We start from the raw sequence: 24,104 nt of genomic DNA on the forward strand, positions 1-24,104 counted from the left end.
AGTGATATCAAATAGTAAATATTACCGACTAAGTTTGAGTTTGACGTGTTAGACGCGTCAGGTATATATTTTTGTTTTAGGGCTTGGTGTCAGCTAGGTTAGTTAGTTAGCCTCTCCTGGGAGGACCGTTTGTATTATGGTTGCCCCTAACAACAGAATGATGCTTTACGCCTTGCAGACAGTCTAGACAAGAGCATTTGTCAGGTTATGGTCTGTGGAGGCAAATTATTTCAACATGAATGATATATATTACAGCATTGTTTTATTTCTATCACCAGGGTTATGGCTGAGCATTTAAACAGGTACACATTTTCTTATATTAGCTGTTGTACACTGGTTCAACTCTTTGGCTGTACATAGAAATAGACGAAGATGGGACGTTTTTCAAGGGCATTAAGAGGAAACGCACAAAGATATACCATCATTGAAGAGGGATACACCAGTCATTCATGCAAATTGAGGTACCTACAATATCAATATATTGAAAACCCTTGTAACTATCAATGAGCATAACAATGTTAGAGATTAATTCGATTATTAAATGTGAATGTTCTCCACAGTTACGGTTGGTGAGACTGTAAATATGCCTCCAGCATCAGCAGCACAAGGAATAATTCCTAATTTAGACAGAGGTATTGTGCAAGTCTCTGAGAGTGAACAGGTTGCATTCTTTGAGTATAGTCTTCATCATACAATGTGTGTCTTATACTGTATTTGCTATATTTTCCAGGCTTGGGCTTTAGTTTGCTGCTGGGAACTGACTATGAAAAGAGAAAACAGAAACTTCAGCAGGAGCTTCAGCTTGACTATAAACAATATGTTGCCAAGGTCTGATGATGTTTTTGGAAAACTAAATGATTAGTACAAACATGTTTATGTCTCAAGTTGCCTCTCTGTTGCATTTTTCTGACTCAACATCCCGACCTTTGTTGTCATATTCTTCGTCCAGAAAAAGGATCCAAATCCTAGAGAACTTCATCCACAAATACAGGGTCTCTCCTTACCTATTGACGAGAAGATATCAGCTAAGGTGTGTGTCTGTGTATTTTGTGTGCCTAGGTGAGTACTTGGACAAGTATATTTGTGTGTGTGTGTGTGTGTGTGTGTGTGTGTGTGTGTGTGTGTGTGTGTGTGTGTTTGTGTCTGAGTGTGACATAACGACCGAAAGGCAGGTACTGTAACTCTGTCCGGTCATCAAAATTGGACTTTTTCCCCCTGGCTTGATATAACTTGTTCACAACAACACTGATGGACCTGATATACTGTAGAGTCTCAACTTAAGGTGATATAAATTGTTGATTATATAGTGCCATGTATTTCATGGCAACAGCTTTTGTTTACAAGAGAATGCAGAACTTGATAACGACGAGCTATTGTGACCCAGTGGCCTAATGGATAAGGTATCAGCCTCCGGAGCTGGGGATTGTGGGTTCAAGTCCCACCTGGGTTGAGTGAGATTAACCAAAGAAAGCCTGATTAACTTGATCTTTGGAGAAAGTCAAAGTTTAGTATACAATTACTTTATTATGGAAGGAGGTACCTGCTTTAGCAATAAATAGATCCCTGTGCTTTGAAGTGTCTATCAACAATTGTGTTAATCGTTGTGTAAGAAATGTCTTTAAGTATTGAATATTCAGTGTGTAGGGGAACTTTTAACTGAGATATGAGAAAAATATAGTAAGGTGTCTTTTTTTCAGAAGGTGACCTACTGTATGTTAATCGTTTTGTACAGTATGTTTAGTTTTCTAATAGACATGAAATGGTATAGAAATTTTGATGATTATAGTGACGAAATGTAGCTGCCCTGCCTGAATGAGATGGCTGCTTTGGAGACATGACTGCATTTGTTTCTCTCACAGGAAAAACTGAGAGAGGAGAGAAAAAAAGAATACAACCTCTTCCTCCAGGAAAAAACTCAAATCAGAAGATTGAAGAGAGGCACACCTCCTGTTACTTCTAAGGTAATGAGAATAGCCAATAAACAATGAAGCATATTGATCTTTATGTTTTTTGCAATTCTACTTTCTAACCAAAAGACATTGTTTATAGAAAAATATTTTTGTTATGTGCTATGCAACTTTTAATGCACACTGGTATAAAGTAAATGCTTTTCATTTAAAGTTTTTCCACATTTTCACTTTCAGCCTGGACAGGTTCAAGCTTCAGATGCTGTACGCATCTTTTCTCCAGCTTCTCATCTACCCATCCTCAACACCCACACAAACATACCCCCTCCTTCCAGGGAGTGCCCTGCATCCAGGAGAGATGCTGCCACTCTTACTGATGCAGTGGATAATGGAAAAAGCACTGGGACTTGGGAACCAGGCTATCGGGGGCGAAGACGTTGGCAAATCTGTAGACCAAAAGAGCCCTATACCTCTGAGGAGGAGCTATTCACAGACAAAGAGGAGGAGCTGGAGTTCAGACACAGGAGGAGAAAGCACAGACACACCCCAGAGCCTGTGTACAAAGAGGAGAGGAGAATCAGAGAACACAGAACTAACAGGTGTAACATTTTTCCTAAGTATGATTTTGAGCTACTAGTATTCACCATCACCATGGAGTAATGGGCATGGTAATATAGTTCCTCTTCACCTGTCTGTTTCTTTGGCAGAGCTCCTCTGGACATAAAGGAGGTGGAGGCCCCTGGCGTTCATGATCAGAACAACAATGACTGGCTTTGGAAGTCAGAGTAAGAAAGATCCATTTCTTTGTGAGAACTGTATTGCTGAGACAGAATCATTCTAGATAGCAACAGTATTCACATACAATGCTCAAAAGCCAATAACATCCTCCTAGAAAGTCACATAAATTTTCTCAATCAATAAAGTACACAGGATAACTGTAACACCAGACAGGTATTGATTATTGCTGCATACTTAGTTATTGCTCTTCAGCACTTCTCTTACATGCTGTTGCATTTCATTGTTTCCGGTTTATGCCATTATGTTGAGCTACTGTCAGTAAGTCTTTAACGTGTGGGGCAGTGAACGAGGGTGAGCCTTGGCCCAGCTCCAGGCAAACAATTACTCACCCCAGTTCTATCAGAGGGGCCAGATTTATTGGAGAATGGGGTTTCACTCTTCATCTCTGTGTTAATGACCAGAAAGCTCCGCAGGCAAACTGTGAGGCAGTGTTGATGTAAAATGGTAGCTGGGTGTGGCTAAGAAGGAAACTGATTGCTGTGCTGTTATTCTTATCCGCTGTATAAGGGTATCTTGTGGAGTGTCTGGTTCTGTCTGTGCATCTGTGTTCAATAGCCTCCAAACAGACAGCATGAGGATGGCTGCAAGATCTAGACCTGCTAGCAGCAAAGATAAAGCTGAGTTTGCTACTGGATTACTAATTGGTAAATACCAGTTTTATTTTATGACGCTTTTAGACACCTATTGACTTGTGTGATTACTGATGGAATTTGTCATCTGAAATCTTTTTTCAGCATCATCACTTGTCTGTTTATGACTCTCTTTCATGTTGTCATGCAGGGGCAACAGAAGAGCAGACGGCCTCTCGGTTGAGGAAAGAACAGTATATGCAGGAGCTTCAAAAACAAATGGCAGAACAACAGAGAAACAAGATGAGGTAAGTATTTATTCCCTAAATAAATAATTTCACTGGAGTTGGCACATCAGTAGTTAACGAGACAGAAACAATGGGATGATTTGCACTTGCATTTGTTTTCAGGGAGAAGAGACTTGAGCTAAGGGTTGCAGCCACTGGAGCCACAGACCCTGAAAAAGAGGTAGGAATATGGCATTACAAGAAAGAGCTAAAAAATTAATACAGTTTTTAAAACATATTATGTAGCATCGTAATATAACATAACATAACATAATGATCCCATCTTGCTGTAATACAATCGTCACAGTCCTGCATTTGATGCTGATGTTGATGATTTTTGTAATCTTGTAGAAGTAGTCTCTACAGCTCAATACACACTTCTCTTATGTCACTATTTATCACAATCATTGATGATAATGATTTGATGTGATGTCACAACACTGCCTTGAGCAACACCTCACATTTTGAGAGGTTTTCTCAATATTCTTGTCTGAATTCTTGTGATGGATCTCTTTTCCGTGATGCATCACCTCTTCAGCCTGATCGGCTTAAGCAGTTTGGAGCTGTAAATCGCCAATATGACAGCTGGATACGAGATGTTCCCTACAAGCTCAGAATAGATCTACAGGCCATAGGGAAGGACCCAAATCCAAGGCCAAAAGATAACAAACCTACTGAAGACACAGAACAGAGAGACCTCCTGGGAAATTCCCAGGTGGACTACAGTACAGCTCTCAGTCAGCTGGCAGGAAACACGGTGCCTGGGTCTGTGACGGGAGCAGCACAAGGTGTCCCTTCACTGGACTATTTTAATGAGGACTATCACAGGAACTTCTCAAACATGCTTGGAGAGGTGGCCATTCCAAGGTAGTTCACTGCTGCTTTTTGTTCCTTTACATGGGTGAACTTAACCACTCTGCTTATATTCATTGAAGTATCTGTGATTTTGTTTTTTCAGGGTTGCTGGTGTTCCTCCTCCAATACCTCCCACTGTAACTAATAATTACAAGACTCCATATGATGCACCCTATTACTACTATGGAACAAGAAATCCATTGGATCCTAATCTTCCTCACTATCAAGGTATAGTTTCTTAATTTTAAGAAATGTTTGTAGCAATGTGGTTTTAATGGCAGACTGACATAAAGTGCAGTCATGACAAACAAAAAGCAACAATAACACACAATAAAAAAACAACTTTACTGTTTACTGTGATGGATTACCTACTGCATTTCCAGCGAGTTTCAACTCGATAGTTTTGCAAGACTGGTCAACACTGTGTCTAGTATTTTCATGGTCATTAACTGACTTGCAGTATCTGGCACAATCACCTTAGATGGGAGTAATTCACCTTGCCTTAAATAAACTCCCAGACCTCTCTGTAGAGAATTAGCATTTATTATGGAGCCACTTTATCACCATATCAATGGCCAAGAGGACTTGGCATAGCAATTCATAAATCTCATTTTACAGCAGAACTGATTTTATTACTAAGGGGATATACCGTACAGTTTATTGGATATGAGTTTAGCAGATCCAGATGGATCTGACTTCATCCAGCTGGTCTGTTTGGTGACGTTTATTTCCCTTCAATTTTTATTTTAAAGCTAAATTTCTGCCCCGGCCTGGGTAAAATAAAAATAATGTTGGAAAGAAAAGCTGGCAGACGGTGGCAGCAGATAGCTGATGAAACTGTTGAATTGTGTGTATTTATTATCTTGTGTTTTGTGTATTTTCTTCATTAGATGATCTGCCTGGAAGGGTGCAGCAGTCTGGGAATATCCAGAGTTCTCCTCAGAAACCACCTCCTCTCGGACCCAGTCGCTGCATTGAGTCAGTGTCTATCAAACCAGAATTTAGAATAGAAATTTATTTATTTAGATGATTAATTCAGTGTGCACAATTTTAAACAATTTCAAAATATGTGCAATCAATTTGTAGGGTGTGATAGCTTTCACATTAGTCAATGATCATGAGATATTTTTCCTCTCTTCCAGAAGAAGGCCCTCACTGCAAAATAACTGTGTCTTTCTGCCTTATCATTTGTCACTCAGCCTGTCTGCTTCTAGAGCAACTGATCAGTATAGAGCGTCACCCCTGGATATTGGAGAGTTTCCTGTAGACAAGTCCAAGCAGAGGAAAGAGAGTGCACTGAGCTACCAGGAAGCACTAAGGCAGCAGGTACATCATGAGATCTATGATATATCACCTGACTGCCATAAATAGACCCCAAACTAACTTCTCAAATTATTAATGGAAGCATTTTCTGTGCCCACTTTACAGTTCTCTTAACTGGTGTTAAGGTGTTTTTTACAGATTTGGTAATTCAGTCAAAGGGTTGAGGGTGGCAGCAACAGACTGATATGCTAATGATTCCTGTAACGGGCTGTTTCCTCCATTTTGATGGCAGAGGACCCCCAGGCATCGGATGACTTTAGGGACAGGCTTCAATATTTTGACAGTAGATCATGATGGAGTCATGGGCAGAGAAATACATTGTAGCAAGACTAACAGACAAATACAGACTTTCACTACACTATATCAAGGGACAGAGGTGGTCTCTGAAACTGCATCCACTTTTGAAACATCCTGCCATCCTTGTGTCCAGATCAAAGAAAGAGCAGAGCGTAAAAGAAAAGAAAAAGAAGAAAAGGAGCGATATGATGCCAAGGTAGAGGCCGAGATGAAGGCGTACAACCCCTGGGGGCGAAGTGGGGGTGGTGCTCCGATTAAAGACCAAAATGGCAACCTTTTTCGTAAGTTGGCTTTCACTTCCTTACGAGGTCTGCTAAACCTGAGATTCTTTTATGATTGTTCAGGGTAGTCTCTTATTACTGCATATTTTAGTTACTTATAAATATTTCCTTGCTCTCAGATGACTTGAATCAAAGGAACAAGATCAATAAGGAGTCATGTAGGAATCCTGTGTTCAAGAATAGTGAACAGACACAAAACGTTTTGATGAGGAACGGAGACACTCCTGGAGTTGAGGCCAGCACTCCCATCTCCCCACAACTATCAGGTAGTGTTTCAGTCTCTCTGGATAACTGCCAAATTCATCTGTCATCTAGATTATTTTGTGTACTCTCTACTGAGCATCTGTGTGTATGCTGTGTGCATTGTTCTCCTTATTGATAGATTACTTTCTGTCTCACTTGTCCTTGTAGGATTAAATGATCAGACAACTCAACAGCAGCTCCCCATGCAGGACAGATACAGAGAAGCCCTGGAACAACAGGTAGGCCACACTCTACAATCTGTGCAGGTAACTGCCTGAATACTAAGCAAAGGCACTGATCAAACAAAACATGAACTGCTTTAGTGTGTGTGGGTGTCTTTTTTGTGAAATCTGAATACGGTTTATTGTTTCCAACTACTTTAATGTTCCCAAGAACTTGTATTAAAGAATTTGTAAATACACTGTAACTGTAATTTTACTTTGTCAATACCAACAGATAGAGGAAAACAAAAGAAAGCAGGCAGAGGAAAGGGAACGAATGAGGATTGAGGAGGAGAACGAAGAGAGGAGGTTGGCAGAGCAAAGGGTTCGCATACAGCGGGAATATGAGGAGGAGCAAAAGAAGAAAAAGAGGGTTGAGGTGAGGAGCCTTCATCTCTTTGATGAAGAGTACATCATTCAAGAGAGGTGCATATTTGGGGGCAGGGGTTCTCTTTGCAATGGACTTGCCATTGAGAAATGGTTTTCTTTACTCTCTGCAGCACAGGCTGGAGAACCAAAGCTGGATCAATGAACCTAAGACACATCGTCACAATGAGGAAAAGAAAAGGAGACAGGAACAAGAGACTGAGAAGAGGTTACCTGAGGTAACCAGGGACAGAGAGGAAAAACGGACGCAGTTGAGTTATGAGGTACAGTAAACCTGAAAAGACATTGGCACTGCAGCTATAGTTTTATTAAACATCTTTGTCAAGAAATGTGATTCTGCTCATAAATGTACAGAGAGAGCCATCTCCTCCCATCCCAGCCTTGCAAAAGAAACGGACAAACCTTGTGGCATCCAGCCCTCCCTCTCCCTCTGTTGTGAGCCAATTCTCCTCCAGGACTGTAAGTCAATCAATCAGTGCAAATATTTTTACATCAAACATGTAATGGTGTGAATTTATAATAAAAAATGTTCAAAATTGACATAATAGGAGCGCACTGTGTCAGCACCACACTACCAACCAGTCCCTGAGGAAATACCCCAGCTACAAGGTAAGACTGTCCTTATCTGTACACCACCCATCTCTAAAAGATCTTTCTTTGTATTCTTGTAAATCATAAATTGCCACTCAAAAATGTATTGTTCCCATCCTTGTCTCCGTCTCCTCTCACTCCCTCTGCTTGCTTTAGATGGTCAACAGGAAGTGATCAGAGAGCTGTCAGCCCTCCGTAGGTACCTGAGGAAAGAGCAGAGACAACTGGAGGTTCAGCTGGGCCAAACAGATCAACAGGAGAGTCACTACACTCCCCCCAGCAGGTAATACTGTTAGACACCCAGTAGCAGGGGTAATTCTGGGCTTAAAATTAGTTAATTTAGACGAGTTATTAGATGTGCTGTAGCCTTTCAGCTCCAATTTCACCTAATGCACCCCCAGATGCAATAAGGGCAAGACACAATACTAATTCTGTCTTTTTTTAATGGCAATGTTGATTTACTATATATATATTTAAAAAGGCATTCTTGTGTTAATGAAAGTGACCCAGGTCAGATTGGCTATCTTCTATTCTCCATTCAGATTTGTTTCAGGGGCTCATTACTGAACTAATATAACAGCATGATCCCCAACAGGAAATTTTCTTTTCATCTGTCATCACCTTGCAAGATCAGCAAGGTCAGCTGAAGTGCAGGATGCAATAGAGATTCAGAATGTTGCTGAAGGGCACTTCAACAGGGCCTTACAAACCATATATGTGTGTTGCAAAAATGATTTATGTATAACAAGCTACTTGTAAAGTCTCTGCTTATATTCAAATTAGTTTACTCCAAATCATCTGAGAGATGGCTTTGAACTGTTTCATGGCTATTCTTTGGTTACAGTCTAAGGTTGTTACACAGAAACTTAACTGGTTGTTTTATTCATTGTGCACAGGTGAAAAACATCCAGGATAATGTGCTACTGCCACATTATCAGAAAGACGCTTGCGTGTTATTAAAGGTAGTTGTTGTTGTTTAAAGTGGGGTTTACCTCCTTTGCTCAGGCCCAGAAGACGTCCCAGAGTGGATGCCTTTGAACCAGCGCATCAAGCTGACCAGCCATCAACTGCAAGAATTTACTCTGATGCTGCAGGTGTCAACATGCAAAACATCAGGGAGTTCAACCAACTTAAATACAGAGGTACTGAAAGACACTTCATTAATTAGACACAGGTCTCATTTTATCAAGGAACATTTTACTCACTAATCAGGTCAGCCTTAGGCCCTGAAAGAAAAAAACACCCTTGGTCAATTTTCTATTAGATCGCTATGCTTTATATCTTCGTCACTACAGTATTATGAGCAGTGACTTTCTGATTGCCAGTGCCATCTTTCTATCGAAGTTGATTTGTTTCAGTATTATTTGTTTGAATAGATGGACAATCCATGGATAAATGTTTAATCTGTAAATAGGAAACACCTTCCATAAATACAAAAAATAAATGTACAAATTCACAAAAATATCTTGCAAATATAAAACGCATTTGCAAATACACAAACAAATTCCACAAATAAAAAAAATATCTGTGAATACATTCAATTAATTTACAAATAAATGAAAAGCATTTGTGAATATCTTCCTAACATTTACAACTTTCAAACAGACATTTATGAATCAATTTTCTATTTGTGAACCAAAAAAGCATTTGTGGATCTCAATTCTATACTTGTGGATTTAAATTTTACACACACACAGTTTTGAAACAAACTCTCGACCAGTCTGAACTAAAGGTGACTTGTATTACTCTTTAAGAGCACGTAGTCCTCTATGTGTTGTTTTTTCCCCAAATAATCGGTGACAAGTAACGTGCACTACGTCAACAGTTGTAAAATATGGACAGGACCTGGTTAATGTCTTTGAAAGTATGACTATTGGTATTGATATTTGTTTTGTTAAGAAGTGACGTATTGCAATTTTATTGTTCATTGTTAATATGTAGGCTGAACTAACATTAACTACTAAACTGGTACCTGTTCCCATGGCGACAGTAAACATTCATGTTGTGGGAATGAAAGCCCTGTGATGATGATGAAGATACATTTTAAATAGTGAGTGGGGAGTGGGGGTGGGGAGAAGCTGTTCAACACTAAATACTGCATATCATAGTGGATCTTTGTGTCATTTATGCCCTGGTAAAACAAGCAGCTGCCACTGCCCCAGACAGACAAACAAGTAGCAAGGAAGTGACATCCTAACTGATGACCTTGCCTTGATGAGAGGACTGACAGATTGCATTTTCATTTTCACTCCAAAAGAGTGTAGTGACATGTAAATGTAAATGCAATGGACTGTGGGCGTTGTTTGCTATTTTGCTGTTTGTATTTGAATGTTGTCACTGTAGAGCAGGTTAAGTCTTTGAAAATTAACTGTCAATAACTTTTCAATTTTCATTTTAATATGGTCATAGAACACCCATGAGTATGTGAAAAGGAAATGCAATTTGGATTACTGCATTTTTTTTTTCTTTGCTGGGCTGAAGAGCTGCAAAAGAACAGGTGTGCTAACTGGTCAACTCTCACAGGTGCCTTGAGTGTCCTTTTTTCTGTTGTGGCCTGCTGGGGCAGCATCATGTCAGACATGAACACAAGAAGACTGGACAAGCTGGTCAAAAAGGCTGGGTCTGTACTCTGGACTCACTCAAGACTGTTGTGGAGAGACACATGCAATGTAAGATTCAGGCCATTTTTAGACAATACAAACCACCCTCTCCACAAGATTCTGGCAGGCCAGAGAAGAAGCTGTATAACACCTCAGCCGGAAAAAAAACGTATGAATAATAATAATAATAATAATAATAATAATTATAAAATGTAATAAAATTACATGTGAAACCTGTTAGAAGTTGGAACATTATCATATATTGACATATATGTCTAGCTAATAGAAACAGGCATAGAATGCCATAGTAAGGCATTAAAACGTCATAAAAATGCTATAGTATAGAAACGCATAAAAACCATCATAGTATAGTAAGACATAAACAATGTCATAGTATAGTAAGGCATAAAAACGTCAGTATAGTAAGGTATAAAAATGTCATAAAAACATCATGGTATAGAAAGGAATAAAAACATAGTATAACAAAGCATAAAAATGTCATAATATAGAAAAGGCATAGAAAGGCATAAAAAAAAGTAGTATTGTAAGTCATTAGAGTCACCAGTTGTAACGGGAGAACATAAAAACTCCACACAGAAAGGCCCCAGGTCTGGGGTTCGAACTCAGAACCTTCTCACTGTGGGAAGACAGTTCTAACCACTGCATCACCATGCCACCCATAAAAAAAGAGCATATTGAGGCATAAAAAGTTGTAGTATAGCAAGGAATAAGAGGTCATAGTATTGTAAGGCACTAAAATGTCACATAAAGTAAGGTAAAAAAGTAATGGTATAGTAAGGCAAAAAGGCATAATATAGCAATAGCAAAGATAAAAAAATTAAATAGTATAGTAAGGCATTAGAGTCGCCAACTAAACTATGTTAGGAAGATATTCACAAATGTCTCTCATTTATTTATAAATTAATCGAATGTATTCACACATCACCTTTCCATGGCAAATCAGTTCATTTCACTGAACTGAAACTAATTTGGCATTGCTTACTTTGCTTTTATACTCTGAACCAACCCACTTTTCCAACTTTGAGGAAGTCATTGAGGAACCCTTTTATAATTGCCTTGGTCATGGTGTTGATGTAAGGACGCAGGAACAGGATCATTGCAGTCTTAAACCGGCTGTGCACTGCCAGATGGTTCAGACTTTCCAGAGTCTCATCAGTCCTCTGTCTCCATCTAGCCACACTGAAACTTTAATCTCATGAGGTCATGGGAGACGTCCATCAGTGACAGCAGCTTGGCAGTGTGAACAGAGAATGTAACGAAAGCGACAGAGGAAATGGCTTTGGATGTGTTCCCAGACCGAGTTAATGCAGGGGTCTGAAAGACACGCGGAGCTGCAGCTTGTAAAACCTAAAAAATGGGAAGAAATGCTAGTTTGTGACCAATTGACTAAATCACTTATCAAACTTCCACATGTAAATTTTGGATTTTTGCCAACCTAACATCTGAAAGATCTGCTCTGTGTTGTCAAACCTTGATGGAATGAAGTGGGAAGGCTGTAGCCAGGCCGTGGAGCCAACAGCCAACCTGCTGTTTGAGAGAGTGGAGGGAGAGGGAGACAGTAAGAGAGGGAGCAATTAAAGCTGCTCAGATATGAAAATTGTTGGTTTCTTTTTAATGTCTATCTCTAGTCTATGCTTCCTGACCTTAGATTTGTTCGTTCTTTATCACTGTGCTAATGAAACTGTTATGGTTGCATCATTCAAAGAATACAACCTGAGAGCCGCTTATATATATATATATATAAAATATCTATTGAGCTTCCTCTTCTTCCCTTTATGTTCGTCAGACACCTCATCCCGTGAGGAGGTCCTTCAAATGTACCCTGACCCTCCGACTGACGCACAAAGTCTAGACATCCAACAGCAGGCACTTCTACGTGAACAACGACGCAAAATTAGGCTCATGAAGAGAGAAGAAGAAGAGCACGGTCAGCAAGCAGACGCACACACACAAACAAAAGTCTCAAATTGTTGTGTTCTTTCACTAATTGCTGTGTTTCTCTTCAGACTTTTTGGACCAGCAACTGAGCCATTATAATCCTGTGAGTTTATATGTATTTTCATTCTGACAGTCAGACTTGCTCGGCTTAGAGATATTTTATTGGCGCCTACTTTTGTTTGCATCTTCTCTCAGAGGAACAAACCTGGGCACTTCATCCACAGAGACTCCATGTTGCCATCTGAGACTGCTTTTATTGGTAAGCCTGGCTAAACATAGTTTGTTTGTAAAGGCTGTCCCTGTTCCTCTTTTCTTTTTTCTTTCAAGCAAGAAAACAATGTTTACATCAGTGGAGACACACACACAATGCACTCTGGGATTTTTCTTTTTCTAAGGCTCCAGATGTTTTCTACAAAGGTGACATGGCTCAGGAGGTCAGCTACATGCACCCTCACAATAACACACTACAACAGCCTGTGTGCCAGGCTAATTTACCTCTTTGTCTCTGTGCCAAGCTTTTTGTGGCACATGCCAGCTCATGTCTCTGTGTTGCAGCTGTTGCCAATGCTGGGTGCAAGGTGCCACTGACAGCTGCAGGGTGGCGATAGCACAGTGCCAGGCTTTGGGAATGATGGCAGTACAGAAATGGTTGAAAAGCCTGTTGTAGAATTTTTTAATACTTTCCCTCCTACCCTTTTCCATCTCTCCTTTCATTAAAAAGGTTTTGCTGGATAGACTGATTTTCATCTCTTTCACATTACACATATCTGAACTGAATTAACTTTTAGGTCCCTAATCTCTGTCCAGCTGTAAAGAGGTGTGTCTAATGATGAATGGCTTTGGGCTTTGTCAGATGTTTACAGTGGTGATGCATGTGAAGAGCGAGTTGATCAGCAGAGATCCCCTCAGCCCTCAGCACAGCATCGGGAGAGGACAGTCCCACGGAGGAGACATGACGATGATGTATGGCGCTGATGATTTGAAGCAGTATCCCGCTCTGATGCTTTCAGTACTGAATCACTCAAGTCCCTTTACTTTTCTAATTTTACAACATTAACAGATTTCTGTGGATCAGAGGGAGCATGAGACCCAAACATATGCTCAGTCTCTGCCGTCATCGACCAGTCTGAACGATGAGGCCAAGGTCAGAACACACAACCAGCGCCGCATCACGAGACAAGACTCGCACACTGGGGAACATAACAGCAAATCAGGTGAGATGAAACAATTTCCATGCTGTTGTCCATGAGAAACTTTTAAATAACAATAACAACGGATAGAAGGGCACATAACCATTGAGCCACTGAGACCGTCCCATTAACATAGCTTTCTCTTGTAAATACACACTGAATCTAATTAAAATGCAGTACGTTCAAATTTTATATTTAAACTGGATTTTTAACCCTGATCTCAATTTGGCTTTGTTACAGTGCTTTCCTGAATGTTTGAGTCTGTTTGTTTATACTAATAACTTGACTCTAAACTGTGAAACTGTAGAAATATGTATTATGTGTGTACAACATGTTATATTTAAGAATCCTTTAATGTGTGCCTAAAGAAATGTGCGATGGATAAACCTCTGTACTCTCCAGAGAGGCTGTCTGGTGATGAAAGGGATGTCTCATCTCTGCATTCTGCTCTGGAGAGGCGTGTCTCTGTGGAGACTGTTGCCACAGAGCCCTGGCTGCGGCCTGGCACTTCAGCTTCTGTAAAACGCTCAGCCCGTAGAGAGAGGCCAAACAGAGGGATGGATGCTCCGCCGTGGCTGACAGACTGCGTCACATAGCTCTCATTACATGATCTCCAAGGATGGGAAACTGCACTGAGTGAGGCTTGCCAACCTCCCTTTTCTGTAGATGCAGGTGGTGGTGGAGAAAGAATATCCCTGCTTCATGATGCTTGAATCACTTAACACCGTCTTACATGTTAAATATGGGTTTTGGTTACATTAGTTCAAAAGCTTATGAGAGACCAGAATCGTCCAGAATAAATATTGATGTCTGTTAGATTAGACAAGAACCAGCTTATTCAAAACTCACTGTGGTCAGTTCCTCTCTGCAGGAAAAGAGCACTTTTTACTGAGCCACACACAATTAACGGCTTCGACTTAGCCTATGCATGTTTGATAAGGTGAATATCTGTGAATGTACCATAGACATATGTACTGTACATTTTAATGTAGTTATTTTAGTTATAAATACACACTGTAGAGTATTATTTTATGATAAAAAATATTATTATTCAATGTTGTCCTGGCTGATCATTAAAGTGGATAATAAAGAGCTAGCAGTTGCATATCATTTAGAAGTCAGTGATTCAACATTTCAAATCAACCAAGTTCAAAAACTTTATTGACCTAGAACCTGATTAGGATGCCAGATGATGTATTGTACAGAAAGTTGTACATAATCTTTTTGCAACATAGAAAACTTTACATTGCTGTATCATATACATTTTGTTTTCTACATCCATGAGCAGGAATGCATCCCATTCATACTTAAAGCACAGCTAACATTTGTCATTTTCTCTATACATATAATTTTCCCCCAAACCAAAGAAAAAAGAAACATTAAATATATTATTAACTTTTGATTTTGTACACAAGAGTGAAAACTAAACTCAAACATGAAAACAGACTAGTGAATCAAAAGCAGCTAGCATCAGGTTGCTCTCTTGTCTTCCAGTTTCAGACGCCCAGTTATCATCTACCTTCGATACAAACCTAAGAACATATAAAATGGAATAATTTAACCCTTCACTTTCCATGGTCTTGTTCAGTTACAAATCGTACTGTATAGGACAATCTGCAGGAGATGGTACAGTCAAATAAATTATCATAAAAGTAAAATCTCCAGTGCATTCAAAAAAAGAGGATCAAGTGCAGCAAATCCATAGGAGGAAAAAAATAAACAAAAATAAATGAAATCTAGTGTTATAAGATTATATTACATAGCGGCAGATCTGTACAACTAGTTTCATCCAAGAGACTATCAATACTAATGTTAGCCATCTGCGGTGCAGACAGAAAGATCATCACTATCAATGTGTGACAAAGGTCACATTTCATAGTTACTGAATATGTCTTTTTGCATGTTGTTGAAACCATTCATTCTTAATGTTTTAAATATACAGTAAGAAGCACACATTTTTTTGAAATATATTCCTTCTGAGCAGATCAGAGATATGGGTGACTGTCAGTTGTTTATCAGTAGTTTCATCCAATGGAGGCATCGCTACACCTTGTACAAGACATTACTGTTTTTATTGTGATATCAAGTACTCCATCTGGGCTGTTTGAGTGTATAAGTGTGTGTGTGTGTGTGTGTGTGTGTGTGTGTGTGTGTGTGTGTGTGTGTGTGTGGTGACAGGGTTAAGGGTGCGGGTGGGTGGTAGCACATAGCCGACTTATAGTCAGCTATTTAGGCCAAGTGTTCGGCAGAAACCACATGGATGGCGCTGAGGCAACACAGAGCCACAGCGCAGTCGCACAGATCTGAGGTGGAGGCTTCACTGGAGCTCTGTGTTCCAGGCTGTTTGTGGTGCAGCATCACTGGGCCTCCTCCCCAGCCTCCTCTCCCACCTCCGTATCTGTCTCCTGCTCTGCAGGTGTCGGCTGAGGCTCGGGTAGCTGTGCAATGTTAAATACCAGGCCAATCCGCAGGTAAAACTTTCTTAGAACAGCCCGAAGCTCAGGGATCAGGTCGAACTGCATGATCTCGCACAGCAGAGGGTAGTATCTGGATGCATGAGCTTTGAACTAAAGGTGGAAGTGGGATGAGAGACAGAGAGAAAGATAGAGTGAGACATAGACAGAGGCACAGAAATCTTAGTGCTTGGTGCTACACAGAATAAAGTGACACTTTTAAGGACTAAAATCTCATTGATAAGCTGGCTGTTCAGTGACAGCATCAATCTCTGGTATCTTTTGATGAGCTCCATGAAGAGCTCACAGCGACTCAAGTGAAAACATAACATTCAATTTTGCTTAGGAGGGGGGGGGGCGACTGCACCTTCATCATTTTTGTAATGTATTCGTTTTATGACTCCAAGTCTTAAAAAGTTTCCAATGTGATGATTTAATCCATAAAATGCAATCAATTTTGTTCTTGCTCTGCTGCATTGTTCCATCTGCACACTTAATGAGATCAGCATGGAGAGACCCCCCCCCTCTCATTGATTTGGTGTATTTAGAAAATGGGCACCAAAAATATGTTTCTGATTGTCTTGAGGTTCCTTTTAAAATTGTATAATAGGACACCATGAACATCATCTCAGTAACAATTAAACCACAAATTTAAAATCAGTGCACGAGGTATATTTAACTGCAAACAGGTTGAAAACACAACTATCAAAAAGCATAGCCATTATTTTTTCCTCGTTATACCAATGGTCTGAAATACCACTCTGGTTCACAGCTCAGCCTCATCTGTTATTTTTGGATAAGAGACCTAGTTGTAAATGATCTGGTATGTGTGCGACAGGTCACACACACAACATAGTGGTCAGGAAGGTTTTGGCGCCTCACCCTTTCATCGCTGATCTTTAGCACCTTGGTGAGGAAGAGCAGCAGCAGGTTGGTCCAGGCCTCTCTGTGGCTCTCTGAGGTCAAGGCCAAGAAGTATGCTACAGCCTCACTGCACACACTACAGGACACGGACAAGGAGAAACACAAAGAAAATAAAAAGAAACATGTATTAATACTTTGCAAGAACATTGAACAAAAAAAACAAACAAACTGGGTGTTACGAAAGAAAGAGTAAGAGCTGTGTTGTTCTGTAATGTACTGTGGCAAGACAGCATCTGCTTCTCTGCCTTGCTTATCACATGAAAAATTGCCAAGGGGAGGATGATGAAGATCGTTTTCGCCCAGTAACTGCTAATTAAAGCCACTGACTGAGGTTATTATGAAAACAATTAGACATTTTTCTTCACAGTTTCAAGCTTGAGGAAAACTGACGCGACCTCTGACCTTTCTTGTCTGACCCTGCGGCCCTCTCCTGACATCAACGCCATCTGTTAGCCATTCATCCCCCTCCCTCTTCCTCCTCCAGACTCACAGCTCCCTTGCACTCCAATCTCTGTGACGTTAATCACCTCCCAAATCTGCCCTGCACCGTGCACTAATCAAACTTGCATGTGTGCTGTACAAAGCCTCTGGTAAACAAGGGTTTTCGTGTGTGTGTTTGTTCAGTTTAAGAATAAATCTGTGCCTTTGTTGGATGAGCTGTGTTTGAGAAAGAGGGAAGCAACACAAAATACAGGCCTGATGACACATAACAGTGTCTCAGTGAATAAGGATTTCTGAGCCACTCTCACATGCAGACACCACCCTTCCTCCTCCTCCTCCTCCTCCTCCTCACTCTCCTCTTCTCTCTAATAATGAATGCAAGTAGGATAGACAGGCGATGATTCTGCTTTATCTTGATATCATCATCAATATCAGGGTGAGGCGGCGAGAGAAATGGGGTGGCGACTGTTTGCAAGGCGCGTGAATAAAGATGCAGCGATGACAGCAGTGCTGACTGAACAATGAAAGATCAGTGTGCTGATTGCTTTGGATCTATACAGCGCACGGCATCCGTTTCAGAGAACTGCCGGGCTGTGCCTGTGAGTAACCGACTGTAGATAGTAACATCAAAACAACAATCCCCTCCCCTCCCCTCCTCTGAGTGCCAGTGTCTTTCCATTTCTCCTTCCTCCGAGGTGGCTATTGACGTTTCTGCCCGGAGAAGTGTGATTTCTTTATCCCCACATTGGAGCTAGTGATGGTGAATGTGTGACAGACATCTTTAGCTTAACCCCAGTTTGACCTCAACTCACAGCATATGCATATACTCACACGCACACATAGACCGGGGGTTGAGGGAACCGATTACTATCAGCTGATATTAATATTTAACAGATGTATTGGCAAAAAGGTCCCTAATATGGCGCCAATTGGATCTGCAGAAATGATGGTTAAAAGGACCCGAGAACTAGAAACTGCCCTCAAGACTTTCTGTATTATTAACTCATGTATTCATTCTCATTTTTTTCAGGACATCTTAAAACTTAAAAATAATGAAAGATGGAAGTTTGAACTTTTGAAACCTAATCAGACCCAAAACTCTGATATCCATAAATAAATTACTGAGCCAGTTTATTCAAGCAGAAATTTTGCACAAGCGTGTTGCCGCATATTAATTTTACACGGACAAGTTTTGAATGTATTCATTATATTTCCACTGCAAAGTCTCAACAAAAAATGCACCAATTAGCTTTTGAATTCTGTCAAAGTGAGGGCACATTTCTAGGCATATGCACTGATCTATTCCTCCAGCTGTCGCTAAACATATGTTTAGTAGGAGTAGGAGTAGTTTACTCCTGCTGAACATAAAAATGATAAACGATCGTAAAGAAATGCAGACACCATCATTAGTGGGATGAAAATGAGCCGAGCGACAACAACAGAAACCATTACCAAGATCAGTAGTTCAGTCTGTTTAGGAAGTCTGCAGTCTGCTTCATAATGCTTGACTAATGCTCTCTGTGCACTACAGTCACTGTCTGTGGGCAGCTTGAAAATACAGGTGGAAGGAAGAGAACTGAAGCTTAACCGCAATAATTTGTGTCAGAACAATATTAGAAAAGTGTCAATGGAGGTAGCACAGTGGGCGTCGTTCTCAGATCTACTGATTTCTTGGAAGACTCAGTAGACGCAGTGCTAATACAGCAGGATATGCATGTGTCACATATGTGGTTTCTTACTTGAGCAGTCGTCTCTGGACCTCCGCCCATGCGTCTTGGCGGCTCTCATCTGTGTACATACGAAACAGGATGCGCAGGCCACAGGCCAGGCTGCTGGTCTCCTGCTTCAACAGGTTGGGCTTTGACTTTCCTTTGAAACCTTGAATACACACACATGAAGGCAAAAATGTCAAGCTGCTACAAGAAGCGACACAGAAAATCCTTCCACAATCAGCTTGGTAATGTGCCCTAAGGTTCAACCAAAGCGAAGGAACAAAGCTGCAGATGCTGGTTTGTTGCCCTACCTGCTTTCCACAGCAAGGTCCTCTGCTCGTTGTTGGAGTTAAAAGCTTTGGCGAAGCGGTGGGACTCCAGCAGGCAGTCCAGCAGCTTGAAGAGCTGCTCAGAGGTCAGGTAGCGATACATCCCCTGGTTCTGGGTCTCCACTGGGACGTCTGCTGCATATACAGCATCCCGCTTCAGAAACACAAACACATGACAGATTATTATTCTCTCAAATCACATAGCTTTGAAAAAGAATGATGCACCATGATAAAGTAACATGATCTAGCTTTGAAACAATGCTACTAATTAGTGATGGTGATTATCACTGAGCCACAGCTGTTTATACCTGAGCGGCAGCAAAGTTCTCAGCATCCTCCTTCTTACTGGTGGCAGGAAAAAACACGATGTTGTCGATAGTCTGGATGAGCTCCAGCTGCACGACGCACTTTATCAGCAAGGCAGAGAATAAGCGCTGCTCCTGGACCTCTGTGGGTCATACAGGTAAATGTCCATCAGAACACACACACACACACACACACACACACACACACACACACACACACACACACACACACACACACACACACACACACAGTGGTGGTCAGTCTTCGAGTAAATCAACACGCTTACTTGTTGGGGTCCTGCCCCTGGAGCCGTCCTCACACATGCCTGAGGCTGCACTGTACTGACTCTGCCGACGGTTCTCCATGGCAACCCGGTCAGCACTGCTGATGGAATGCTGGTCGTCAGAGCGGGACTGGATGTCCAATGACTTCTGGGAAATGGAGTCCTGAGGGCAAAGTGGAAAGAGTTACTGCTTTACAATAAATTTACATTACTTCAAATTATACACACACAGCACAGGCATATAAATTATGTATAACAAATGAAAAGCAAAGAGGACAAAGACAAATATTTTGTTTCCCAGCAGTTAAATTAAAACAAGAGAGAAATGAAAATGATATGTAAATAAAATTCAACAAACATCACAAAGGAAAATATGTTAAGTTCACAAAAATGATCTGCACCGCATGCAAGCACCAGAACAAACAGTAATTCATTCGCATGCAAAACAGAAAAATATTGTATTTCCTCACCAACTGTTTGTCTGACAGGCTCTGTGTTGTCAAGTGTTCTCCCTCTGCTCCCGCTGGTCTCCATGTTAACAGCCTGGGAAACAGGAAAAGCATTTATTCAATAAATCATATTCAGCCTCGTACAAAATGACAAACAAGCTCCACACTAGAAAATTGTCTGAGCTGGATAATACATCAAGCTAAACGAGGTCTTAATTTAGTTAAAGTCTCTGTTGATTATCATTTCTACCTCCTTACAGATATCTGTTTGGTTTGTATTTGGAACAATCAGATTACACAAGAAATTCATAGCAAAACTGAATATGGTAAATGACAATTCCTTTTACCACTCTCATTTAGCAACTAATGTCAGGTTTATGATTCCAATCATTACAGAGTTAAAGATTTGAAGTCCTTATTTGTATGTAAATTAAAAAGCATGGCTTGTTTTGTTTTTTTTGGTTCTGTAATCAGTGCAGCAGCTTACGCGTGTGGGATGGTGGTCTTGAAGATGTCCAGCATGCAGTTACATGTCTTGTCCCAGGTCTCTGGGGAAAACTTCTCTCCGTTCAGGATGACCACATTCTCTAGACAGTTGGTGCCTGACCGGGCGAGCTGCTCATTATCTACAGACGCAGAGATGAAGAGGATGAAGAGGAGGAGGAGGAGGAGGAGGAGGAGGAGAGGTTGGACCGCGAGGAGGGAGAGACGAGGGAAGGGTTATTTGAAAAAGACAGCAGTGACAAATAAAGTAAGATGTATCGATTTATAAAGCCTGCTGAGGTTTCTTCTTTTTTTCTATTTTTTAATAAACAACTCAAAAACGGTTATTGATCTCTTTCTTAACCTTCTTCTTTTTATTAAGTGATGGGCCAGTATTGATGCAACACATGAAAGCTCAGAAGGCCGTCTCTTAGTTCTACAGCCAAGCCCAGTTTAAAGCGATTTCCAGTAATTTGGCCTCCCAAACAATCTAAGCCTTAATGGGCCCTGCCTCCTGGAAATTTTAAAAGTCCCTACTTGTTTAAAAGTAAAAATAACAGGGTAAATAAGATGTTGCCGTGTGCTCACCTTGCTGCACACACCAGTAGAGCTGAGCCAGGATATCATCCAGCAGGACGTCATTGAGGGACTCGAAGTATTGGGTGAAGACATCGCAGATGGCGTAAAGTGCATGGTTGCAGGTGGTGGTCATCCACTCTGCTTTCTGAGGGCGCAAACACAACCTCGGTGAAACACTGCGATATACTGGAAGATTACAGATTGTTGTATTGTGATGTTTTAGGGGCATGCGTTCCACAGTATTTGTATGGATTTCCACCGCAGAGGACGAAGCAAACAGCTGCTAAAACACAGGATGAGACAGTTGAAAGACTTGTCATATACCTCAGTCTGTTGCTCAGGCAGCTTCATGTTGTCAAAGATCCTGAAGACAATTCTGAACAGGTCTTGCCACCAGTGTTTTTCAAAGGTGTGCCCGTACGTCTTCATCACTTCAAACATCACCGTTAACCCCCTGAGAAAAGCGCACACACACACACCCTTGATGCCATAGCTGATATTTGCTCTTTTACGACACATTTTAAAGTTAAACAGCGAATGCTCAGTGAGACTACACAGAGCCTGCACTTATCTTTATTGCTGCCTTTACATTTGAAACTTCGAGTCATATGTGTTAAAAAAAAAAAAAAATCAAGTTTCACACCTTTAATAATACAGACATTTCAAGCCCTGAAATAGCAGGCTAAAGGTGAACCCTCGCCTACCTGGTCCTGACATCCAGCTTACACCTGTTGATGATGCAGGACAGCTCGAAGAGAATGGGGAACCATCCCCGCACCCACACGCGGTCCTCAGGCGCTACATTCATGTCATCACTGGTGTAGTCTTTGAAGGCCTGCCAGAGAAAACAGGAGGCATTTTCACCACTCTACCATTTCTGCCTCAGGGAAGAATTAACCCTCCTACACAGATCCACGTTTTCATGGATGCCCTATACATACACGAACACGCTCTCTCTCTCTCTCTCTCTCTCTCTCTCTCTCTCTGTCTCTCTCTCTTTCATGCTTTCCTGATGCACAGATCCTCCTTCTTTATGTCAAACATGAGGAAAATGATAGTGGAATGCCGAAGCTGTTGCGCTAAATCTTTTGCACGAGGGCATATTTTTGATACACGCTGGAATAGACAGCGGGATAGAATGAGATAGATATACAACTGCACACCTCGGCATTAATTCATCCCTGTACTCTAGTTGAAGCAGAAAATGATTACAGCCTTGACGTCACTTTTGAATGTGTTGTTCAGACGCATTATGTTTAATAAAAGCTTCATTATCTTTTATTATTCTTGTTCCTATCATAGCCATGATTTGCTGCTTCAACAAACCAACATTATTCATCTTCTATCTAATATGAAGCACCGCTGAGTCAACGCATTTTGCTTTATTCCTCACAATGAATGAAGACAATGCACGGGGCACCTTTAAAGTAAGAAACAAACCAGCCGGATATTGACCTGTGGCCTCTCTGAGACGTATTTGGCGCAGTGTCGGATGAGGCGGATGGCTTCCATGCTGGTGTCGGGGAAGGAGGCATTACAGGCAAACTCTGACAGACACTTAACGGCATCCTGGAAGGAGTCGATGGTGGCGGCAAAGTGCTTTTCAAATACATTCGCTGGGAATAAAAGACAGAGGTGGGTGAAGGGAGATAAAGACAGGAGGAAGGGGAAAGATGGAGAGAAAGAGCAAGACTTGAATGTCAGAGCCGAAACGTGCTGACCACAAGATGAATGTAACCGATTAAGAAAATAAATTAGGAAGGTTGTCATTTAAATTGTAACTGGTTACTGGTTCTTAGCTGTGTGTGTGTGTGTCGGACTTACTGACGATGTGGCCGGTCGTCTGGAAGGCCAGCTCTACAATGCTCTCGTCCTGGTCCGAGGCAGCCAGGTGAAAGACAGAGAAGATATTCTTCCAGCCTGAGCGGATGTTTGCCGCCTGGGAGTTAACCATCTGGGCTATACAGCGCACCACCATGTCTCTGATGGTGGGAGACCTGGAAAAAGAGATAGAGGTGTGAATTGCACAACTGAAAGGAATAGGTCAAGAGTTGAGGAGGAAGAGCAGATAGAAAGGGAGGGGAGGGAAAGAGTGGGTGAGGGTGAAGAAGAAAGTAAGAAGCATATGAGTTAAAAGACAAAAAATTCATCTCTTCATTGTCAATTAGCTTTAAAAGCTTTAATAACATCCTCAATTCCATTTTCAGACAGAATCATTATTCCAGCACTGGTTAGTCTTGGTACAACAGGCTTGTACAGCAACTGTTGCCATAGTGAAGAGCATTCCTAATTGCTCAGTAGTTATGAATGAGAGAAAAGCTTTGCCTCCACTTACCATTACACACACACCCACACACACACACACACACACACACACACACACACACACAGAGGAGGGCAATATGAGTGAGTCTAATGGCCACACTGCGCTGCAGGGTTTACATGGCCGCCTGCCATCTCCTCTCTGTTGAAGCTCTCAGTCTGTTCACTGTGTGGGTGGATTTATACTTACACTGCTCCTCTTTCACATCAATGAAAAGTGTGGTGCAGTAAAACAGCTTGCCTTCAGACGCGCTGCACGCAGATAATTACAACGGCCAAATCAAACTCATTTATAACAGATAGCTGCTAAAATTC

The 24,104-nt window shown here is 41.1% G+C and overlaps 2 protein-coding genes and 1 non-coding gene across 3 annotated transcripts in view; 2 read left to right on the forward strand and 1 right to left on the reverse strand.

Moving 5' to 3' along the window:
• The first annotated feature begins 574 nt into the window (after positions 1 to 574).
• Positions 575 to 14,545, forward strand: cspp1a (centrosome and spindle pole associated protein 1a). The gene is made up of 28 exons (XM_087176795.1): positions 575 to 632; positions 731 to 828; positions 950 to 1,030; positions 1,860 to 1,961; positions 2,145 to 2,506; positions 2,615 to 2,692; positions 3,261 to 3,349; positions 3,486 to 3,582; positions 3,685 to 3,742; positions 4,100 to 4,428; positions 4,520 to 4,644; positions 5,307 to 5,394; positions 5,616 to 5,742; positions 6,170 to 6,317; positions 6,437 to 6,583; positions 6,729 to 6,799; positions 7,017 to 7,160; positions 7,282 to 7,431; positions 7,523 to 7,627; positions 7,717 to 7,777; positions 7,916 to 8,042; positions 8,765 to 8,901; positions 12,167 to 12,307; positions 12,387 to 12,421; positions 12,514 to 12,577; positions 13,172 to 13,281; positions 13,379 to 13,532; positions 13,911 to 14,545. The coding sequence occupies exons 1-28, from the start codon at positions 584 to 586 to the stop codon at positions 14,102 to 14,104; spliced, it is 3,471 nt and encodes a 1,156-aa protein (XP_087032921.1). The 5' UTR covers positions 575 to 583; the 3' UTR covers positions 14,105 to 14,545.
• Positions 1,378 to 1,450, forward strand: trnar-ccg (transfer RNA arginine (anticodon CCG)). The gene has a single exon. It is a non-coding gene; the product is annotated as a tRNA-Arg (tRNA).
• Positions 14,546 to 14,652: 107 nt separating the features above from the next.
• The window catches only part of arfgef1 (ADP-ribosylation factor guanine nucleotide-exchange factor 1 (brefeldin A-inhibited)), a 51,058-nt gene continuing 41,606 nt past the window's right edge, over positions 14,653 to 24,104 (reverse strand). The window contains exons 27-39 of the mRNA XM_087176847.1: positions 23,292 to 23,510; positions 22,923 to 23,083; positions 22,172 to 22,302; positions 21,792 to 21,921; positions 21,477 to 21,612; positions 20,893 to 21,031; positions 20,427 to 20,499; positions 19,960 to 20,119; positions 19,676 to 19,815; positions 19,350 to 19,521; positions 19,066 to 19,204; positions 16,844 to 16,961; positions 14,653 to 16,075 (exon numbers count right to left, since the gene is read on the reverse strand). Coding sequence (XP_087032973.1) covers positions 15,866 to 16,075; positions 16,844 to 16,961; positions 19,066 to 19,204; positions 19,350 to 19,521; positions 19,676 to 19,815; positions 19,960 to 20,119; positions 20,427 to 20,499; positions 20,893 to 21,031; positions 21,477 to 21,612; positions 21,792 to 21,921; positions 22,172 to 22,302; positions 22,923 to 23,083; positions 23,292 to 23,510 — 1,928 coding nt within the window. The 3' untranslated portion in view covers positions 14,653 to 15,865. The remainder of the gene's footprint in view (positions 16,076 to 16,843; positions 16,962 to 19,065; positions 19,205 to 19,349; positions 19,522 to 19,675; positions 19,816 to 19,959; positions 20,120 to 20,426; positions 20,500 to 20,892; positions 21,032 to 21,476; positions 21,613 to 21,791; positions 21,922 to 22,171; positions 22,303 to 22,922; positions 23,084 to 23,291; positions 23,511 to 24,104) is intronic.

Source organism: Seriola lalandi, unplaced genomic scaffold, assembly GCF_002814215.2.
Source record: "Seriola lalandi dorsalis isolate HSWRI2012SDOR001 ecotype SW California unplaced genomic scaffold, Sedor1 jcf7180002054570, whole genome shotgun sequence".
NCBI lineage: Eukaryota > Metazoa > Chordata > Actinopteri > Carangiformes > Carangidae > Seriola > Seriola lalandi.

Coding starts and splice junctions, on each gene's coding strand:
- cspp1a (XM_087176795.1), top strand. CDS start 584: ATGCCTCCAGCATCAGCAGCACAAGGAATAATTCCTAATTTAGACAGA. Junction 12,308..12,386: donor GAGAGAAGAAGAAGAGCACG/GTCAGCAAGCAG, acceptor GTTTCTCTTCAG/ACTTTTTGGACCAGCAACTG. Junction 13,533..13,910: donor GGAACATAACAGCAAATCAG/GTGAGATGAAAC, acceptor TGTACTCTCCAG/AGAGGCTGTCTGGTGATGAA.